Source organism: Meles meles, chromosome 3 (genome assembly GCF_922984935.1).
Source record: "Meles meles chromosome 3, mMelMel3.1 paternal haplotype, whole genome shotgun sequence".
Taxonomy (NCBI): domain Eukaryota; kingdom Metazoa; phylum Chordata; class Mammalia; order Carnivora; family Mustelidae; genus Meles; species Meles meles.
The window spans coordinates 5,053,713-5,076,294 of record NC_060068.1 but is presented as its reverse complement, the minus strand read 5'-3'; the positions used below and the strand labels follow the sequence as shown (position 1 = coordinate 5,076,294).

The following is a 22,582-nucleotide window of genomic DNA, read 5'->3' as shown; positions in this document are numbered from 1 at the left end:
GGTGACAAATGTGGGTGTCTCTTCTCTGGGAGGAGAAGATGTTAGAGCACCAGTAGATGAACACTACCTCTGGGATTGAGCTACATAATGAGAATTAAAAACATATAATGAAATGTATAAATGGTGAGCTATGGTGCACATTGGTAGGTTTTGAGGGGTATTAATGACATAAACACTTAGAAGCCTACAAAGGTGTACTATATGGAATATATATAGGGTCTCTTTCACTGGGTCCTCTTTCCCTCACTACTCCTGGACATCAATTATCTTGTGTGTTCTTCCCAATACCTTTTGTTTCCCATGAGCATCATGGCTTCTGATAGAGAAATATGCAATCTGTAGTAAGGAGTGCAAATAATGGCCATTTGCTCTGAATTTTATTTCACAGGCTGGCAAGAATCCTGCTTTTGATTTCTTATTTCAAACATTATAAACTTATTTTTACTAAAGTTTATTGCATATTAATTAAGAATTATGTTATTGTATTAAAAAAATCTATTTAGATGTAAGGGGGTAGAGGGATGGGTTGGCCTGGGGATGGTATAAAGGAGGGCATGGATTGCATGGAGCCCTGGGTGTTACAAGCAAACAATGAATCTTGGAACACTGCATCAAACACTAATGATGTACTGTACAGTGACTAACATAACATAATAAAAATAATAAAATAAATAAAATAAAATAAAATGGGCTTAATATTAAAAAGAAGAACAGTTTGCCCCTGCACACAATTGAACAGATGATGTCTCCCGAGATCTGCACTTTCCTTTCTTTCTGTCAGGTGCATTGTATGAGTGAATGGTGAAGGGTTTGGACCAGAATTTGTTGAGTATGTATTAGATGTCAGGCCCTCCATGCACAAAAACCCATATAAGCCTTATAGAAGAACCCACTTCCTCCACAAAGACACAGTCAGAGGGGCCCACCTCACTCACCGGGGTCACCTGAGCATTATTTGAATGACATAATATCACTCCCCAGGGTCAGAGCACCTGTGTTTGAATTCACATCTATTTCAGCTTCAAATCCACTGTCTTTCACTGTTATGCTCTGCTTTTAGAGACATTCCAGGAATTGTGCAAGCTGTATCAGTGGACTCAAACTCAAGGGACCCCAAAGGAAATGAATAAATGTTAGTTTTACTAATGATAGAAGGTCTGCTTTCCTGCTTGGTGATTCAGGAGCTAGCAGGGGAGACAAATGAGGGAGAGATTTACTACACCGGCATGAAAGAGAAATTTCCACCGTGGACACGGGCTGGGGTCTGAATGGGATGGGGAGTTGGGAAAACCCTCCTTGGGGAACCAGGAAAGGTACTGAGTTGTAGCAGCTGGGCTAATGGCACAACATTCATCCAGGAAAATCTGCTTTCCAGAGAAATTTCACCTTAAAATTGTTTCTCGGCCTTTTAGGTTTTACCCTTTAAAGGGCCAGCTCTGGTATTATAGGTAGCCTCTTTTTGGAACCTTTAATTACATTTTAATCTGCTTTTGCAAATGGAAGGCAATCTGGAGAGGATTTTTTGCTTTTACAAAAGAGGTGGAAAGCAAAACCATCGTGTACAGTGTCTGATTTGTAAGGTGCTGTCACAGGGACGACATGCCCTGGAGCAGTGGAGGTGTCCCCACCAGGCTCCTTCCCCAGGAGCCTCGCTCAACATCAAGCCACCGCAGCTCTGGTCTTTGGGGGCACCTGTGTTTCCCCTTGATTCCTGGAGTCTATTTGTCAGCAAGATGCATACCCAGGCATCAGAAAAGCCTAAGGGAGGCTATTTTGGAGTCAGGAAATGCTCAAAAATGTTTTCTGTACATTAATGGCAACTGCTTTTTTTTTTTTAATGTATGTACTTCACAATTTCTTTGTTATGTTCAGTTAGCCAGCGTATAATCCTAATTTTTTGTTGTAATGTTCAACGATTCATTGGTATGCATTTTTGTTCACAAGAGGTTTCATAGGAATGCTCCACTTTGGGGAGGAACATGTAACTTCTTCATTAATACATTGGGGATGTATTCATTTATTTTAAAAAATAAGGTTAAATTTTGCAACCTTTTTTTTTGTTTGTTTGTTTGCTTGTTTGTTTTAATTAAGTGCGTTTTGTTCAGTCTTGGGAAACCCTTTTCAAATATCACCATGGAAGCTTCCTGATTTGTCTCCCACCTTGCCACTAATTAAAAGCATGTATACACCCTTTTCTCTTTCCTTAAATCTTTTTTTTTAAGATTTTATTCACTCAAAAAAAAAGATTTTATTTATTCATTTGAGAGAGAGACACGAGAGACCACAAGCAGGGGGAGAGGGAGAAGCGGACTCCCCAGTGAGCAGGGAGCCTGAAGTGGGGATCCATCCCAGGAGCCAGATATCCTGACCTGAGCCGAAGGCAGATGCTTAATGGCTGAGCCCCCCCAAGTGGCCCTCTTTCTTAAAATCTCGTAGAAAGCAGGAGAAATCCTTCTCTATGACTCATGCTTTTCCTTGTTATGCTATAGTGTGTTTGTAGAAGACTCAAAAGCACAGACATTCTTAGCATGGGGTACATCCTGTAAGTCCTAAATGTCAAAGCCCATTTTTTGTGTCAAAGCGATTTACAAGAATAGCATTGTGTGAAACACCAGATCCCATCCTTGGCCATTACTTGCAAGTGTGTGGAAGTCTATATATACGGGAAATGCCTCTGCTTTTTCTTTGTATTTTACACAGAATGGAGATTAAGAAGGAGCAGAGAAGTTGCTCTCGTGGAAGGGTGTTTCAGAGGGCTTGCTTGGAGGTCTGTTCTTACGGTTATCGGCCCTCCAGTAATGGAATCTATATGAACACAGTTGGGTTCAGGCTGCCTCTACCAGCTGAGAGAAATCCCTATGTCCCATGTCACCCCACACCCCCGGCCACACGGGACCATCCCTGAGCTCTAACTCCCAGTGACCCTCAGGGCTTCGAAACCTAGGCCACGAGGAAAGACAGCCATGGGGACTGGATATCACGCTCAGAGATGATCACTGAAAACATGCCACCAGTGCCCTTTGCCCACAAATAAAAATCTACACCACCTTGCAGAACATGCAGAATCAGCCATCGGTCTGTGTTTCCCCAGTCTCCCGTGGACTGGGAGCCACACCGAACCACCAGACCTTCTGAGACACCCAACGTCCTTTCAGACTTAATGGGGTTTCTGCTCTCGTGTTTCTTGTGACCAGACCCCATGGGACCCGCAGATGGAAGCTGCAGCTCTAGGTCTCCCTGGAAACTCTATTCCAAGACTGGTGCCTTTGTGGTCCTTTTCTCCGTGACTGTGCAGGTTGTGTCTCCATTCTGGCCAGCCTCTTCATGCACCCTTTTGGGGACCCAGGAATATCGGCCACTACCTTGTTATTCTATGCCCATGCCAGCTCTCTCCTACAGCTGGGTATAAACCTGGAGTCATCTTCGTTAGGTTTACACTTGATCCCAGGACCTGGTGCCAAGCCCCTACAACCGTCTGTGACGGGAGGAACGCATCCCTGCATGGTTCTGGAGAGCATAATAGTATCAACACCGAATACTGCACAAAACAAAGACAAGCTGTGTCTATTCCCTGCATTTGTTACATCTCAGGTTTCTCATCTCTAGCATAGGTTTACAGTATTACTTCAGAGAACAATTCTGAATCCTAGATGGGATATTGCACTTATTAATCAATTCCAGAAGCTCTACTGAGCCCTTACCCTGTGCAGCCCAAGAGAAGGACTTTGGAATAAAGCTATGAACAGGATACATTTTTCTCCTTAAGTCCCTCAAATTGTCTAAAGAAAATTCTAATGTAAATCAGTTTTTAAATTTATTTTTTATTTATTTATTTTTATTCTTTATTTTTTTAAAGATTTTATTTATTTATTTGACACAGAGAGAGAGATCACAAGTAGGCAGAGAGGCAGGTAGAGAGAGAGAGGGGAGGAAACAAGCTCCCCGCTGAGCAGAGAGCACGATGTGGGGCTCGATCCCAGGACCCTGGGATCATGACCTGAGCTGAAGGCAGAAGTTTTAACCCACTGAGCCACCCAGGCTCCCCTCATTTTTTTTTTAAATACAGCATGACTCCATGAATCCACCTTTGCTAACCTGCACATATGGGGAGTGGAGGTCACGTGTGTGGAAAAATGGCTAAGCAGTGGCATTTCTCCCAAGGCCCATCCCATGTCCCAGACATGTTCACTCTGCCTTAAAGTCGTGGGGACCTTCTCTGGTTCAGCTCTGTTTCCTGGGTTTCCTCCACAGAGACATGGAGCTCCATGGGCTACAGGTGCCCCTTACCTAACGAGGGAAGGCTGAGGCTGTGTGCACAGAGGACATCTGCACACCTCAGCTTAAAAAAACCCAAGGCAGAGTCTAGGGGAAAAGGAGCCATAATAATGTAGGACATAATGGCTGAATGAAAACCCACCCAGATCCTTTTGAAAACCACAAACAGGAAGGAAAGTGCTATGTCAGTGGCTGTTGCATTTGTGGTTTTTGAGGTTTGAACTTTTTTTTTTTTTTTTTTTTTTTTGCTGTTGGGTAGAAGAAGCGTGGCTGGAGGAGATTGTGGGTCCCCAGAGCTGAACCAGACACTGAGGCCCAGGGAGAGCTGAGAGTCTTTGCGAGAATGACAAGGGACCCAGCTAGGAATGACAATACAGAGGCCCTGGGGACAGTTAGGGGAGGTAAACGTGGAGGAATGTCCATAGGAGGGAGGATCCCATGTTGTTGGAGAAGACAGGATACCAGTGGAGATGCGAACTAGAGAAGAGGTACTGGTGAGAGTCAGGGTAGATTTGGAATGAGGCAAACTGAAAAAGACAGGTGAGACTCCAGGAGAGACTGCGCCAAAATGAGGCCGTGTCCCCACAAGGACATGTTTTGTTCACCTTAGCAGAAAGATTGGGAGAAAATACAAACTTCAGTTAGACCAACCCTATTAAACAAAAAAGCACCCAGGTGGTCACTTCTCATGGCATTTGTAAAACACAACAAAATCAAATTATAATCCATTGCACACGTTATCTGCAGGGACGGGCTCCAAGGGAAGGGTCTTTCTAAGAACAATGAGGGCACAGACCGCATTCCTCTGCCAAGGAGTCTTAAGACAAAGCAGAGCTTAAACTCAGCTACCCTAGAATCCTACAGGGAAGAACCTCTGTCTGATGTCCGCTTGCTCACTCAGCCAGGGTTTCCTGGGTGTACAAACGGGCGTCGCTCCTCACGGTACTGGGAACATAGCATTTCATAAGGTGGAAAAAGCTCTCCTGCCCCGTGGAGTTAAGCTCTGTGTGGCCATCCTTCTCCCACCCATCCTGCCCTTTTTGTTTAGGTGACTATATGTAGGGACTCGTGCCAGAGCCTGGACCAGATGCGTGGTGCCCATGAGTCTGTCTTATCCTTGAACTGCACTGTCGGAGGGACACCAACCATGTCCTCCTGTTTCAGAGGAGCTTGGCAGGCAGAGGGGGACACGGCCTTCTCGACATCCCCTGAGCTAGAAAGGGGCGCAGTCCTCAGCGCGAGCCAGCATCTGTGTTTGCACTGAGAATCCCGGCACCCTTCTGCCTTCTTCTCTGACTGCTCATCTCTGCTGCTTTGTTCACACTCATGTCTGTTTGCACTCAGAGAAATCTAGTTTGTTTATGAAACTGGTCTTGGGCAGATGACTTTGAGCCTTCAGATGGTGCCCAGCACCAAGCTTCGTGGCAAGCCCTCATCCTTAGAATAAGGACCCATGTATGCTGAGCAGGTGGCTCAGTAGGGGAAGCATAGGACTTGGGGTGCTGCTCAGGTCATGATCTCGGGGTTATAAGATCAAAGCCCTCCTCCTTATTGGGGGGGGTCCTCACCCAGCGGGGAGTCTGCTGGACAGTCCCCCACCCTCCACCCCTCCCCTCACTCTCAAATACATAAAGAAATCTTTAAAAACAAATGAATAAGGACCACAGACCTCACGGAGCCCCAGAGACCTGAGTCATCTGCCCCCGCCTCTGACTGGGGGACCTTATCTCCGGCTCCTCCTCCTCATCTGGCCACACATAGCCCGCCTAGAGGGCTCTGCTCACAGGGCTAATTCCTGCTGCCTCCCACCACAGTTCATGTGCGTGTGCCCTGCAGCCTCTGAGTGCTCTGTCCTAGGCTTCCCTTCCTGCTTGCTCCTTGGATGGCCCTTCTGTTGTTAGCCCAGAGACCACTGGAAGCCTCAACCAACCCAGCAGGCTAGCTCGGAGTCCCTTCATGTTCCTGTAGCTGCTGAGGTTTCTCCCAGCCATTACTCTGTAATTGCACAAGATCTCTTGATGCACCCTGAGGCTTCCTGGGAGCTGGAACATAACGCTTTGAACTTGCCCTTGTGTCTGGGCCTCTGGTACCCACAACACGTGTTGTGATCAGACTGGATGACTTGGTACAGGCATTCACACCATCACTCCAAATTCAGCAGGACAGAAGTCACATTTTGGTCCAGGAGGGACCCTCCCTGCTTTTGCCACCTCACCATATTTTCCCAAACGGGGATCACATCCTCTCTTAGGTTTCTCCCGCTCCTTACTCACCTATCCAGGCATCACCACATAAGCCCATCTGCTCATGTCTTTATCCTTAGCTGAGTAATGGAGGGTAAAAAGTTAAAGTTTGGCAAACATTATAAGAAATTATTATACCGTATAAGAAGGGCTGGGTGGCTCAGACAGTGAAGCCTCTGCCTCGGGCTCAGGTCATGATCCTGGGTCCTGAGATTGAACCCCATATGGGGCTCCCTGCTCTGCTTTCCCTCTCTGCAGCTTTCCCTGCTTGTGCTCTTTCTCTGTCAAATAAATAAACAAATAAACAAACAAATAAAATCTTTCCAAAAAAGAGAAATTATTTTGCCTTACAGGATAAGGAGGCCGTGGGGTAGTTCAGAAAAATAACGGAAGGACAGCTCAGGAATTCTCCAAGTGCCCTAGCAGTGAGAACAGGAGTAGGGGCTCCATTCAGACATCACGGGAGGGGTTCCCCTACACATGCCCAGTTCCCTGGCAACCCAGTGGGACGGAAATGTGAATTCTGTCCTTGTAACTGAGGGCTGGGATGTGACTTTTTGCCAGGAGGGGCTCTGCTGGGCTCTTGAACCAGAGCCAGGGATGAAAGCCACACTGTGCCGGAGTCTCCGGAAGCTGTGTGCTCCTCCCTTCCAAGCCAGACGGTGAGTGCAGATAACCGGGCTGCGGAGGAGGGTCGCGCTGCATTAGCAGGCGGCCATGGCCTCGGGGGCGCCTGGGGAGCGGCTACGCGACGAGGCCCGCTGCTCTGTGTGCCTGGACTTTCTGCAGGACCCAGTCAGCGTGGCCTGCGGCCACAGTTTCTGCCGCAGGTGCATCTCCGAGTTCTGCGAGAAGTCCGCCAGCACACAGGGCGGACTGTACACCTGCCCTCAGTGCCGCGGCCCCTTCGGGCTGGACAGCTTGCGGCCCAACCGGCAGCTGGCCAGCCTGGTGGATGGCGTGCGGCAGCTAGGGCTGGGCGCTGGGCCCGTGAGCGTGCACCAGTGCGCGCGACACCGTGAGGACTTGACCCTCTTCTGCGAGGACGACCAGGAGGCCCTGTGCTGGGTGTGCGACACCACCCTGGAGCACAGGGACCACCGCACCGTACCGCTGCAGGAGGCTGCCAGGGGTTACCAGGTGAGAACCCGGGCTCCGCAGGCAAGGTGCAAGAGGCTACCAGGGGTGACCAGGTGAGAGCCTTGTGCTCTCCGCAGGGCGCAGGTACAGAAACCCGATGGGAGCGGCGAGGGCCGCGTTTTAGGGGCAAACCCAGAGGACAGCGTCCTGACCTGAACGACTGCTCCCAGCTCCACTCTCCCTCCCAGCTCAGTGCAAGCTGGGCCTCCTTGCCTGGCCCTATGGTGTCCCCCGGGGACCGCTGTTCAGGAGCTCAAACGCACCACCTGAACAGATCACTGGAGAGGGTCCCCTGTCCCTGAAGCCTTCCCTTCTGCAGCCTTTGGCTGCCATCCTGGCTTCGTTCTCTGCAATGCTGACATTCCTGTCCCAGACTAGAGCTCTACTGTGGGGGGCCGGACTTGCCAGAGCTTGAGGTGGGGGCAGGCTTTCCAGTGCAGTCAGGGTTACTTACAGTTGCCCATCTTTATTGCCAGTGCTTCCTAAGCTGGTCAAATAACGTCCTGTTTTCCATAGTGCTTATCTCCATGTTAGTTAAAACTGTCACCAAAACAACCCTGGGTTCCGCACACTAGCATCTGCCCAGTGCACAGCTCTTATCTCCTGTAAGGCCTTCAGTAGCATGTGTCCCCTGAAGTAAAGATTCCAGGAGCTAAGCCCATTCAACATGCATTCCGGGACTGACAACATGAGCACCATCAATAAAGAGGGAACTCATATTGGAGGAGTTGGAACCCGAAGGGGCATCTGTGAAACTCTAATAGAGTTCCCCGTACTGGTGCTCTTCAAAAGCTCTTTGACATTCTGATCACATTTCAATGCCCAATATCTGGAATGCTCACTATCGGAAAGGAGATGGTAGTGGTCTTCAAGTCTTCAATCTGCCTACATGGTTAACTGAAGTATTGTCACAATGAGATACATTGTAAACATTGGACTTCCTCAACTATTATTATTATTATTATTATTATTATTATTATTATTATTATTTTAACTTCGATTCTTTTAAATCAAGGTTTTGGAATACTGCCCACCTCAACTTCCTTCTAGACATACCTGGAAACATCTCTTAGCTTTTCTTTCTTTCCTTCCTTTTTTTTTTTTTTTTTTTTCTTACTTTGGTTGTCATCTACAAGATCCAGCTGCCAGGTCTTTTCCAGCTACACTTTTGAAGTATGTTGATTCTGCTTTCTTTTTATCAGAAGTGGCCTAAATGTAATGTGGCTGTATGTAATATGTCTAAAGATGTTCTGTATATTGCAGTAATCCTTAACTAAATAGCAAATAAATATCCGTTAGATGCCTTAGCCTCTAAGTCAAGACTTCCTAGGGCCCGAAGTTCTGTTTTTACACTTCTTGTCTCAGCCAAACATGAAGTCCTTCAAAACTAGCCTAATCACTGTTGTCCTCAAACAAGTTGCATCTTTTTCATCTCCTTGCTTTTTTTTTTTTGTTTTTGGTCAGGCAATTTTAATTTATTTATTTATTTTCAGCGTAACAGTATTCATTGTTTTTGCACAACACCCAGTGCTCCATGCAATACGTGCCCTCCCTATTACCCACCACCTGTTCCCCCAACCTTCCACCCCCAATCCTTCAAAACCCTCAGGTTGTTTTTCAGAGTCCATCGTCTCTTATGCTTCACCTCCCCTTCCAATTTTTTTTATAAACATATAATGTATTTTTATCCCCAGGGGTACAGGTCTGTGAATCGCCAGGTTTACACACTTCACAGCACTCACGATAGCACATACCCTCCCCAATGTCCATAACCCCCTCCCCCTCTCCCAGCCCCACCTCCCCCCAGCAAACCCCAGTTTGTTTTGTGAGATTGAGTCATTTATGGTTTGTCTCCCTCCCAATCCCATCTTGTTTCATTTATTCTTCTCATATCCCCCGAACCCCCTATGTTGCATCTCCACGTCCTCATATCAGGGAGATCATAAGATAGTTGTCTTTCTCCGATTGACTTATTTCACTAAGCATGATACCCTCTAGTTCCATCCACGTCGTTGCAAATGGCAAAATTTCATTTCTTTTGATGGCTGCATAGTATTCCATTGTGTATATATATACCACATCTTCTTTATCCATTCATCTGTTGATGGACATCTAGGTTCTTTCCATAGTTTGGCTATTGTAGACATTGCTGCTATAAACATTCGGGTACACGTGCCCCTTCGGATCACTGCGTTTGTATCTCCTTGCTTTTTTAAAAACACTTTTTAAAATTTCTTTTCAGTGTTTCGGAATACATTGTTTAGGCACCACACCCAGTTCTCCATGCAATACATGCCCTCCACAATACCCACCACCAGGCTCACCCAGCCCTCCCCTTTCCCCTCCAAAACCCTCACTTAGTTCCTCAGAGTCCACAGTCTCTCATGATTTGTCTCCCCCTCCAATATCCCCCAGATCACTTCTCCTCTCCAACTCCCAATGCCCTCCACATTATTCCTTGTGCTCCACAAGTAAGCAAAACGATATGATAATTGACTCTCTCTGTTTGGCTTATTTCACTCAGCATAATCTCTTCCAGTCCCGTCCATGTTGCTACAAAAGTTGGGTATTCATCCTTTCTGATGAAGGCATAATACTCCATCGTGTATATGGACCACATCTTCCTTATCCATTCGTCCATTGAAGGGCATCTTGGTTCTTTCCACAGTTTGGCGACTGTGGCCATTGCTGCTATGAACATTGGGGTACAGATGGCCCTTGTCTACCTCCTTGATTTTGATCACAGTTTCTTCTGCGTAAGGGAGCTTTTTCTCTGTCTATAGGTGTCAAAGTTCTATTTCTTGCAAAAAATGCCACTTCTGGGATGCCTGGGTGACTTAGATGGTTAAGCATCTGCCTTCAGCACAGGTCATGATCTCAGAGGTCCTAGGATCCAGTACCACACCAGGCTCCCTGCTCAGTGGGGATCCAGTTTACATGCTTCTCCCCCTCCTGTCCTCTCTCTCTCTCTTCTATTTCTCTAACAAATAATAAAGTAAAATCTTTTTCAAAATACTACTTCTCTCATCTTGTCAATACTTTCATAAATCATCCTGCTAGTTTTTGTGCAACCTAATGGATGAACTTGTAACAATCTCTTTTAAAGGCAGCTGTTGCATGGAGAAGCAACATGGGGGGGTAGGGGGATAGGAGAAGAATAAATGAAACAAGATGGGATTGGGAGGGAGACAAACCATAAATGACTCTTAATCTCACAAAACAAACTGGGGGTTGCTGGGGGGAGGTGGGATTGGGAGAGGGGGAGCGGGCTATGGACATTGGGGAGGGGAGGCAAACCATAAGAGACTATGGACTCTGAAAAACAACCTGAGGGTTTTGAAGGGTCAGGGGTGGGAGGTTGGGGCAACCTGAGGGTTTTGAAGGGTCAGGGGTGGAAGGTTGGGGGAACAGGTGGTGGGTAATGGGGAGGGCACGTTTTGCATGGAGCACTGGGTGTTGTGCAAAAAGAATGAATACTGTTACGCTGAAAAAATAAATAAAATGGAAAAAAAAATAAAGGCAGCTGTTGTATAAGACTTATTAAATGATTTAGGGAAGAGTTTCTTTCCCCCCATTTTTTTCATAAGATTTATTGAATGACTTAGGAAGAATATAAAAATGTGACTATATGTGTATCATTACAGTTGTTCTCTATAGATAAAATATATGTGTTTACCTCTAGCAGGGGTTGTAGGGTTGAAAAAAGATTTATTTTTATTTTTTTAATTCCTCATAGGGCTTATGATATTGTGTATCTCCTTTCCACTTAACAATTAGTACTTTATAAGGTTTCATTGACCAAATGACAATAAACAATTTTCTTTTTATAAAGCAATAAATAATTTCAAAAAGTTCAAATATATAGCTATAATAGGAATAACATCACTTACAACCAAGCACGAGTACTGAACATTTGTTGCTATGTAATTTGTTATGTATTTATTACAAACACTTTTTTCAAAATTAGTGCCATATTACATAAAATATACTTATCTTAAATGACTTTGCAATTGTGAATGTATATTGCCATTCAATATTCTGCAGCATCCTATTTTGATCCCATCATGTCAATATAAAATTCATCTTTCTCACTTTCCTACTTTTGACATTTGGTAAGTTACTTCTACTATTTTAAATAATACTTCAATGAACGTATGTTTAGATAATCCTAGGTTATATCTGGCATTTAAAAATATATTCATATTTTACTTGAACATTGATGAAGCTGAACATTTTTATGTGCTTCCTGGGGCCTGTTTTAATTGATCTTTGCATTTCCTGATATTCCTAGTTGATACGAGGTACTGAATTTGGGCATCTCTAATGGGTTCAGCACATCTCTCCAAACAGGCAAAGCTCCAGATGACCCTGGAGCTTGTAAGGAAGGAGATGGAGGAGACCTTCACTCAGGAGGCCAATATGGGGAAGAAAACTGTCATTTGGAAGGTAAGAGAACCTTGGGACTTTTGACATATCCCAGTCTGGGTCATTAAATTACTCTTCAAGCATCTTCCCTGCTGCACACTTTGGTTTCATTTCCATGGTTGCTCTGGGGAAACACCTGGGTCATCTTGGATCATCACATCCCCTCAAATTATCTCTACCAGTACTTCCCCAATCCAAATTATAAATATAGTTTTACTGATCTCGAGTGCGCTATAACTCACTGCTCCATTCCAGTACCTACAGAGGAGTCTCAGACTATCTTTACTAGATTAAAACATGTGTGTAAATACATGTGTATTCATTGGAGAAATGACATAATAAATATTTAATAGGATATATATATATAAAATATAACTAATATTGATCATTCTATATATAGGAGGACAATCTGAACTTTCAGCCTCTTGTCAGTAATCCATACACATATTTCTTTTTTTTTACACTCCATCAATTTTTCACTTACCTATTTACACACACACACACACACACACAGTGGATCTCAGTGTTCCACTGACCTTCTCCTCTGCTTATGCTCTCTCTCTGTCAAATAAATAAGTAAAATCTTTAAGGTTTCACAGTTGCCATATTACTAAGTAATGTTCAAGTTTCTACTGTCTGAGACTTTTTTTTCATATTTACAAATCAGGTCTCTGTAATCTCTCTTCATACTGATATGGTTGTTTTGACCCTGTTCTCATTCTAGTGACTACTTTTATGATGTATGTTAACGTCCTTGTGCTACTTATTTTGCTCAGCAATTTAACAGATATTTCATCTTAATCCCCGTACTCCTCTTGCTCCATAATTTAAATATGGTGGGAAACCTTGTGTGTAAAACTGCCTTGCCCCCAAGTCCATGGCAGGATGAGGACTCAGATCCAGCAGTCTCTCTCAGGCTGTCCACCTGAGGGCTGCGTGTCCTCACAGCAGTGTCTGCTTTCTGATGTTGATGAGAGGCAGCTCATGAGTGGACAGAGTTAGGGTGCCAAGGTCTCTGCACCTTGCTGCCCCTGCCTGGCCCACACCTGCAGCACCCCTGCTGGGGGTCTGCTTCCGTGTGTCACTCCAGGAGAAAGTGGAAATGCAGAGGCAGCGCTTCAGGCTGGAGTTTGAAAAGTACCGTGGGTTTCTGGCCCTGGAGGAGCAGCTGCAGCTGCGGCGGCTGGAGGAGGAGGAGCGAGCCACCCTGCAGAGACTCCGTGAGAACAAGAACCAGCTGGGGCAGCAGAGCAGGGCCCTGAGGGAGCTGGCCCGGGAGCTGGAGGAGAGGAGCCAGCGCCCAGCACTGGAGCTGCTGGAGGTGAGCCTGGGTCCCTCAGCAGCTGGGTCAGATGGAGGTGAGCCTGGGTCCCTCAGCAGCTGGGTCAGATGGAGGTGAGCCTGGGTCCCTCAGCAGCTGGGTCAGATAGAGGTGAGCCTGGGTCCCTCAGCAGCTGGGTCAGATGGAGGTGAGCCTGGGTCCCTCAGCGGCTGGGTCAGCATGAAATGATCCCGGGCCCCTCAGCCAAGCCAGGGCCACGAGAGAGACCATGGTGACACACAGACACTTGCCACCACAATCCACTTGCACCTTCATGCCTTTTAGGATAAAGGACCCTTGACATCAGTTTGGAAAGTACCTGAATTTTAAGTCTTAGCATCAGAATGAGAGGAGACTCTCAAGAATTGTATAAGATGTTTCATCTTAGAGACTAAAATGAAATATTTTTTTTAAAGATTTTATTTATTTATTTGACAGAGAGAGAGATCACAAGTAGGCAGAGAGGCAGGCAGAGAGAGAGGAGGAAGCAGTCTCCCTGCAGAGCAGAGAGCCCGATGCGGGGCTCGATCCCAGGACCCTGAGATCATGACCTGAGCCGAAGGCAGTGGCTTAATCCACTGAGCCACCCAGGCGCCCCAAAAAATGAAATATTTTTTTTTAAAAATAAAGTTAATTTGATATCTAACCTATAAGGTTATACAAAAATATGGACAGGCAATGCTATGTGGCCTGAAAAACAGTTTAAAATCTCCCAGTTAATCTGTCAATGTGCATAACCAATTCCAGAAGTCTTTGGTAACCCTTTTCTGTGTCAGTAGCTGAATGTAAGAATGAGGTCTTAAATTGTCCAGCTTGATGTTTTCTGGTTAAATTTTGTGGCAAACATGAATTTGCTTGTCCATATTGCTTGGTGAGAATGGGTTAAATGGGCTCCTTGCCATTTGCTCAAAGTCTGTAAGGGACTGTACAGCAGAGAGACGAAACAGGAAAAAAGGAAAATACTTATTTTTAATCGTGCATGAGGTCATCAAAATCCCAAGTGTATTGAGAAAGCCCTCATTGATAATGCATGTGTATCATCATGATAGGATGCATGGCCATAGGAAATTCTGGGCACAATGACTCAGGCAGCAGATTCTGAACGAAGTGCCCCCACCCTCATCCACCTGCTGACCCTCAGATTCCACCGTAAATTAGCTCCCAACGCCGAAACTGCACTGAAATCTCCATATTAACTATCTTCACAGGTTACGTAGTGGGCAGTTCACTAATGGAATGAACTTACAGAACGTTTTTATTGATTTTTGTCTTAATAGTTCATTTTGTCTTCTATACAGTCATATATATAAGCAACAGTTATTATTTTTTAATTTGTATTATTATAATTGCTAGGCTTATTTTCATGCAAACAAACTGAGCATCAGAAGGGAAATAATTTCTGAATTTCAGATTCTAAATATACACAGAACTTTCATATTTTGCATAATGACATCTGTCACCTTATTTTACCATATTTCAAAACACAAAATTGAGAAAAAGAATTTATTGGCAGAATTACACTACAAATCTTATGGGAGAATTTATTCTATATTTATTTTCATTTTTATATCCACCTTTTCTTTCCTCCTCAGTACCAGTAAGCAGCATTTTACCCCCAAAATGAGGCAGAGGCCAAAAACAAGGCCTGCCATCCCCATAAAAAGGAAAGTCAATTATCTTCCTGCTTTTGTGCCTTCTCAAAATTTATCTGACACTGTGACTATTTTTAGAGGGAAAAGGAAAATAAAAGCAGGTGCTTTATTTAAATAATGTCCTTTGAGATAAAACCTTGGTATTAATTAGTAACTTCTTTTTTTATCCCATTAGGTAACAAACTCACCCTTGAGTTCATAGTTATGGTGTGGTGGTTCAAAGAAAGAATAATTTGGGTTTGTTTTTTTTTTTACAGAGACATTGGAAGTAAAATTTTTGGTCTATACCTTTCTCTATCAAGCAAATATCTGGAGATATTTAAGGTCTTACAGAGACATTGGGAGTAACATTTTTTTTTGTCTATACCTTTCTCTGTCCCTCAATGAAATTCTGGAGATATTTAAGGTCTATTTTTACCTTAGTTCCTTCTACATTTGTTACAGAACATAACTCTTTACTAATATATTCAAATGCCGGAATTATCAACGCAGAAAACAGTTAAAGTGGTTGATACCATTGGAATTAACCTAAACTTGGTGTCGTCTGACTCCCCTGTGGTAGGGGCCAACAGATTTTAAAATTGTTGAGAGACACTCACATCTCCTACAGTTTTATCTTCATACTGGACCATGTCTGGTTATTTCTAAAGCGGGGTTGGTGGTTTGTTTCTATCAGACACAGTCTGGAGGTATAACTCATCCCTGCCTCTGTTTCCCCTTTCCTTCCAGGGTGTGAGAGGAGCCTTGAACAGGTATATTCCTTTCTGAACCAGGGACAGGGCTAGGGAGGACAAGGATGCTGGTGCATGAACCCTACTGAGAACTTTCGCTTCTCTGCACTTCTCAGAAGTAAGGATGTCACACAGCCGAAACTGGAGCCTGTCCCCATGGAGCTGAGGACAACGTGTCATATCCCTGGGATGAGAGAAATGTTGAGGAAGTTCCAAGGTGGGCTGCGTCTTTAAGCCGGGACAACCACAATATCTATGTAGGGTTCAGGGGTTTCTACACTTTGTCACCATGCAGGTCAGGCTGCAGTCACAGAAGCCAAAGTTTAGTTTTGATTTTTAAGTTGCATTTATTTATTTGAAAGACAGAGAGTGGGAGAGAGTGACCCAAGCAGACTGTTCATTGAGGGTGGAACCTCATGTGGGACTTGATCTCACGACTCCAAGATCAGACCTGAGCTAAAACCAAGACTGAGTCTCCAGGCTACCTAGTAAAGGTCTATTTTTAGGTAATGTCACTGGTTTACTAGGGATTGCAGACAATTTTGTTTCACCTTACCTCCCTCTGGGACCCGTGTGGATAGGGCCCCATGTCCCCTCTGTGGCTGGTGGCCCTGGGAAAGGACCTGGGAAAGGGTGGATTAGACCCTGGTCCTAAGGGCATCCACACTAAAGTGGCACACAGCTTCTCTGAAGATTTTAGGGACTGCAGTGGGCCCATGTCAAGCCAAGTTAGAAGGGGGGGCCAGAAAGAGCACCATGTTCATAAGCAAGAGAACAAGGATATTTGTGTAAAGTCATAAAGGATAGCAGAGTCACTAACCTCCATTTAAGATCTGTTTAGTTATCACAATAGGCTTGAAAGTGAAGTTCCCAACTTATTAGCTATGATATGAGTAACACTATTTCCAATGTATAATTATTTCCTTATTTATAAAATGCTGAAAATAATGTATACAAATGTGAAAAAGCAATACAATGTATACAAATGTATACAAATGAGAAAAATGTATACAATGTATGCAAATGTGAAAAAATAATGCAATGCACACATTGCACACAAACTGACTAATTACTGGTTTCATTACTTAGAATGAAGTTTCAACCCATAATGAGAAAACCCATTTTAGCACCCCTATTTAATGATGGGCAGATTAACATGTATTAACCATATGACTTCTTGAAATTTATTACACTCCCATAATCAGTGTCCGCATATTCCTGTTTTTAATGAATTGAATAATTAATGGATCAGTTCAATAAATGTTCTGTACTTTGTGCCACACACTTTTCTAAGTATTTGAAATAGATTATTTGGCAATAACAAAAAAAAGTCCTACAAATCCATAACTTCATGTTTTCATGTTGTACATATTTACATAAATTATGCAAAATGCACAGAATGTTAGAAGATGGGCAGAATATTGGAAGAAAAAATAAGGTCAGGGTGGCCAAAAGTTTTCAGGTTAAGACATCTAATTTTTTAATTTAATGATCCAGGAAGACCCCTTGGGGTTAACTCATCACATATCTGATGTGGAGGAAAACCTTTCAAGCAGCAGAAACAAGGAGTGTGCAGGCCTGAGACAGAAATACAGAAGATGTGTTCTAGGAGTGATGAGGAGGTCTGTGTGGCTGGGGAGGAGTATGCAAAGGCAGGGTCAGAGAGGCCAAGGGAAGTCCAACTAGCACAGGGTGCTATGGGCAGGGCACTGGGACCAGGATGCTTTACCTTCTGGTGAAACAGGAAATCCAGGGAAAGTAGTAAATGCAGGAATAACATGACTAGATTAATGTTTTGAGAGTCTTACTCTGACTTTGAATAAATTCAAAGGGGCAAGGCTTTCAGTGGGCAAAGCCATTAGGAACCCTTGCTATAATTCCATCAGAGATGATGATGGTTCAGTTAACATTGTAGTATTACTGCAGGGGCTGAGATGTGGAGTGTGGACAGAATCTTGGTCAGATTCAGAGGTAGAGCTGCCAAAATCTGCCAGGAGATTAGATACATGTTGTCAGAGAAAGAGACAAGTCGGAAATGATGCCAGAGTTGTTATTTACATATACAGTTAAAGATGCAGGTGTGGCAGAGGGAGGAGTTGGGTTTTGAATGTATCAATGTGGTGATGTATGTTAAAAATCCAGAGTTTGATGTCAGGTAAGAAGATGATTCTGCAAATCCAGAATTTGGGGAGAAAGGTCGAAGGTAGAGACATGCATTTGGAAACAGTAAGCAAATGAGTGGAATTGAATCAAAGCAATGATCCAGCCAGCCTGGAACACATTGAGATGGAGCTGAGAAGGAAAGAAGTCCCAGTCCTGGAGTCATTGGAGGGAGAAGAGGGGGAAACAGCCAAGGAGAACAGGAAGGAATGATGGGTAGAGAGGGAAGGAAAGTGTGATGATCAGTGTCTTTGGGAAAGAGAAAGGAGGTTTTCCAGAATGCAGGGATTCTCAACAGCACTGAATGCTGCAGAAAAGTAATTTAAGCTGAACTCCAATGACTACTCACCAGTGTAGAGGTCACTGGGAATTTGCATTAGAGTCCATTATAGTGTGATGAGAAACTGAGTATAACAGATGATCCATGGAGACCATGGACTCTGGGAAACAGACAGGGTTTTGGAGGCGAGGTGGGTGGGGGGTTGGGTGAGCTTGGTTGTGGGTATTAAGGAAGGCACGTATTGCATGGAGCACTGGGTGTGGTCCATCAATAATGCATCTTGGAAAAAGAAATAATGCATCTTGGAACACTGAAAAAATTAAATTAAATTTAAAAAAAAGAAATAGAAAAAAAGAGAAAGAGAGAAAGGTAGGAAGCAATTGGGGATAGACCCTATTCACAACCATTTCACAGATTTATTTTCTTATAAATGGAACAAAGACATGTGCTGGGGTGGACATGATGTGTAAAGACAGCAGATATTGAGCAGGCCTAACACGGTTCCAAGGAAACCCACCTGTCAGTCTGCTATGACCTCTAGATTTGGGGAGGTCACATGAACTCTGACTTCAAGTCTCCTCCTCTATAAAGTGGGGATGATATCAGTCAGCTTAAGGGTGGTTAAACAGGTTAGTAGTGATTATATAGTACATACATGACCCACTTGGGTTGGGGTGTCAAAACAAGACCCACAGATGTGGATTTACAGACAAATTTGTTATTATTATGATATTTTAAAAAATTATTTTAATGAAATTTATCATTTTTGATAAATTTTTGAATGCTTCTAAAGAGAAGACACAGGCTATTTCCATCCTTTTTCCCTGCAGAGATTTTAGTCATAAACGGGTTTACTAATGTGCCTGAGTAAAATGTCATGTCTGTGTCCTGGGACTTCACAGTATTGGTATTGGTTTTCTATCATCATGTAACAAATTACCATGGAGTTCATTATTTAAATCCACCTGCATTTATTGGGTCATAGTTACATGGACCAGACATTTATGTGGGATCAGCTTGTTTCTCTGCTTAGTTTTCACAAGATTCATATTAAGGTGTTGGCTAAACTGGGCTCCTCTGCAGACCCTGGGGAGGGGTCCACTCCCAAGCTTATTCAGAAGAGTTTATGGGCAAAATGTGGTTATGGCAGTTGTGGGATGGAGATCCCCATGTCCCTGATGGCTGTCTGCTGGAGGTCACTGGCCTTTCTTCTCATGTGGCCCCCTCTCTCTTCAAAGCCGGCAAGGGCGCATTAGATTCCAATCTCTCTGACTCCCTGTTCCTCCACCAGCATGACAGCTGGAGAGAACTTTCTGATTTTAAGGGCTCTTGGGATTAGAGAAGATCCACCCATATCCTGTTCTTGTCATAAAATATAATCATGAGAGTAGCACCGTGGGCTGTAGGTCATGGGGCCATCTTAGAATTCTGCCTACCAGAGTGACATAACATTGGAAGTGGTAGGTTTCAAATTAATGACATTCTCCTGTGGATTTTGAGAAGAAAATAAGTAAATAGAGAAAATCTCCCTAAGAGCACCCAAGTACTCTGAATGCAGGTGACAGGGATCTAGAAAATTGTGCTGATGGTTCATCATGTCATTGACAGTTGTGTGTTTACTGGCATAGTAATGAGTCCTGAATGGTGCAGAGGTAGCAATGACTAGTGACCTCCAGGGTCAAATTTACTTTGCTTTCTCTAGGACTCATTTGAGAGGGAAGAGTGAGGAGAGGTGTGGCTATTATATGACATATTGTGCTTCCTAGGCTTTTACCAGTCTCCTCTGACCATTCCCCTGTCCCCCCGAATCCTTCCTACAGTTGATGTCAAGCTGGACCCCGTCACAGCACACCCCAGCCTCCTCTTGACGGCCGATCTGCGCAGCGTGCAAGATGGAGAGCTGTGGAGGGAGCTCCCCAACAACCCCGAGCGATTTGACACATGGCCCTGTATCCTCGGTCTGCAGACCTTTTCCTCGGGGAGGCATTACTGGGAAGTCGAGGTGGGAGACAGAGCAGAGTGGGGCTTGGGTGTCTGTCGGGAGACCATGCCCAGGAAGGGGGAGACCACACCGTCTCCTGAGAACGGGGTCTGGGCCATGTGGCTCCTGAAAGGGAATGAATACATGGTTCTTGCCTCTCCATCGGTGCCTCTCCTCCACCTGGACCGGCCGCGTTGCATTGGGATCTTTCTGGACTACGAAGCAGGGGAAATCTCCTTTTACAATGTAACGAATGGGTCTTACATCTACACGTTCAATCAGCTGTTCTCTGGTATTCTCCGACCTTATTTCTTCGTCTGTGACACAATTCCTCTTACCTTGCCATCTATGACAGACATGGAGTCAGGAGACTGGGCGTGCAGGGGTCATCTTGACTCTGCTCCTAGTGTATTCACTTCCTGAGTTTTGCCCAGCAGAACTTCCTGGAGCAGGATGAGGATGCAGACATGCTAGGCCCAGCAAATGCCTCCATTCAGATAGGTTCTTTAATCCTTCCTGCTATGGACATTTTTTTCCATCAGGACAAAACAGAAAATATTAAATATTTACATTTGGAGGAGAGTTATAGAATACACATATATTTATAACATGTAAATATATATTATAAATAAGCATATAAATATAATTTATAATTATATTTGATATAAATATACATTTATATTTTATATATTGTATATTTATATACATATACATTTTATATATTTATATGTATATATTTTTATATTTATATAAATGCATATTTATATAAATATATAATGATTGCATATATTATGACTTAAATTTTATATAAATATATATTCACATATACTTTATAAATCAATTATATACAGATAAATATATATATTTAATTTCGTAAGTGATGATTTCTACAGCATGTGTGGAACTTGAACTCATTACGTGAGATCAAGACTCACATGCTCTTCTGGCTGAGCTGGCCAGGCACCCACATAGATCATAAATTTAGAAATGGAGCACACTCCCTAAGTCTTCCAAAGGGTGCTACCCATTTTTCTTGATGAGACTTTATCCAAGTCAATGGAGCTTGTGTTAAATATTTCTAGACATTCATTATAATTTCTCATTCCTTTAAATCTCCTTTAATTCCAACTCTTATTAAGAAGAAGAAATGTCATTTTTTTAGAAATGACAACGCTTAAATTGGTGGAGAACTGTCCAATGTCACTCCAGCATCAGATCCATAATTCTGTTTCTCCTCCTCTCTCAGTCTGCCTCTCTCTCTCTGCCTCTGTCTCTTTCTCTCTTTCTTGCTCCTGACTTAATTTGTTGTTTTATCCCTATGATTGATAATCTCTTTCCTTCTAGATTAACAGGTTCAGAACCATTCCTTTTTACATTAAATTCTCTTATGACTGTATTCATTTACTTTCTAAATCCTCTTTAACCTGGACTAATTTCTAAAGTTTATGAAATCCATTCATCTGATTCCAGTATAGCTGATTATGACCCCATATACATCTAGGACTACAACTTTTTCCTTTATCTTTAGGGACATTTTTTATTTTAGAGTAGAAATTTCTCAGAATTCTGATTCAGCTCATTCTTTTACTTGGCCATTTATCAGTGGGGAGACCTCAAACAAATAAACCCTTTGTCTTTATATCTGAGCAACTTAATATGGTTCCTATAAGGGAAATAATGATAAGGACCTTTCAATACTCTGGCAAATACTTAAGATCATGATTGATGACTGTTTTTAATTAGACTTATCTACTTAAATATAACATAAAGATGATAATGATGGTGAATGGATAATGATATTTGACTTATTTTAAAGTGTACTCTACTTCCTAAAAAAAAAAAAATTAAGTCATTGAAGGCTAACTTTGCTGCTATGTTTCTATACATCTGTGTCTAATAATTGCAAGACAGTGGGTAAAATACTTCAATGCTAAATGTTTAAATACCATACAATTGTTAATGACTGGGAAATTTACTTAACATGACTTTGATAATAATCTGCCAACATTTTAATCCTCCACTTTAACTCCACCTTGAACATATTTTTGTCTTTCTAAAAGATCTCTTTGACTAAAATCTTTCATTTACTTCCCAATAAAATCATTAACATAGTTTTCTTTCTAGAGTTTTCAAACATTTTTCTTTTTCTTGCCCTTTTTACATTTGGAGGGTTATCATAAAGTATAATAATTTTAATGGAACAATCTCATAAACTTTATTTCCAAATGGTTCTACATACTTTATTGATGAGTCCTTGTATTAAACAGATTTCTGTGCATTCATGTGTGATGCATTTTGTTTGATCATAAGCAAGCAAGTCCTCTCTTCATCTCTCTTCTCCAGATGGAGGTAATAATAATATATTCTTTATGCC

The 22,582-nt window shown here is 43.1% G+C and overlaps 1 protein-coding gene across 1 annotated transcript; it reads left to right on the top strand.

Annotated features, from left to right (window-relative positions):
• Positions 1 to 7,235: 7,235 nt before the first annotated feature.
• Positions 7,236 to 20,631, top strand: TRIM58 (tripartite motif containing 58). The gene is made up of 6 exons (XM_045999700.1): positions 7,236 to 7,658; positions 12,009 to 12,104; positions 13,174 to 13,404; positions 15,786 to 15,808; positions 15,904 to 16,004; positions 20,048 to 20,631. Exons 1-6 carry the CDS (start codon positions 7,236 to 7,238, stop codon positions 20,629 to 20,631), a joined length of 1,458 nt encoding a protein of 485 aa, XP_045855656.1.
• Positions 20,632 to 22,582: the final 1,951 nt, after the last annotated feature.

What these genes read in the sequence shown, in the direction of transcription:
- TRIM58 (XM_045999700.1), top strand. Translation starts at nt 7,236, where the DNA reads ATGGCCTCGGGGGCGCCTGGGGAGCGGCTACGCGACGAGGCCCGCTGC. An exon ending in AGGCTGCCAGGGGTTACCAG is followed by an intron (nt 7,659 to 12,008) that starts GTGAGAACCCGG and finishes CTCTCCAAACAG; the next exon opens with GCAAAGCTCCAGATGACCCT. An exon ending in AATGTTGAGGAAGTTCCAAG is followed by an intron (nt 16,005 to 20,047) that starts GTGGGCTGCGTC and finishes TCCTTCCTACAG; the next exon opens with TTGATGTCAAGCTGGACCCC.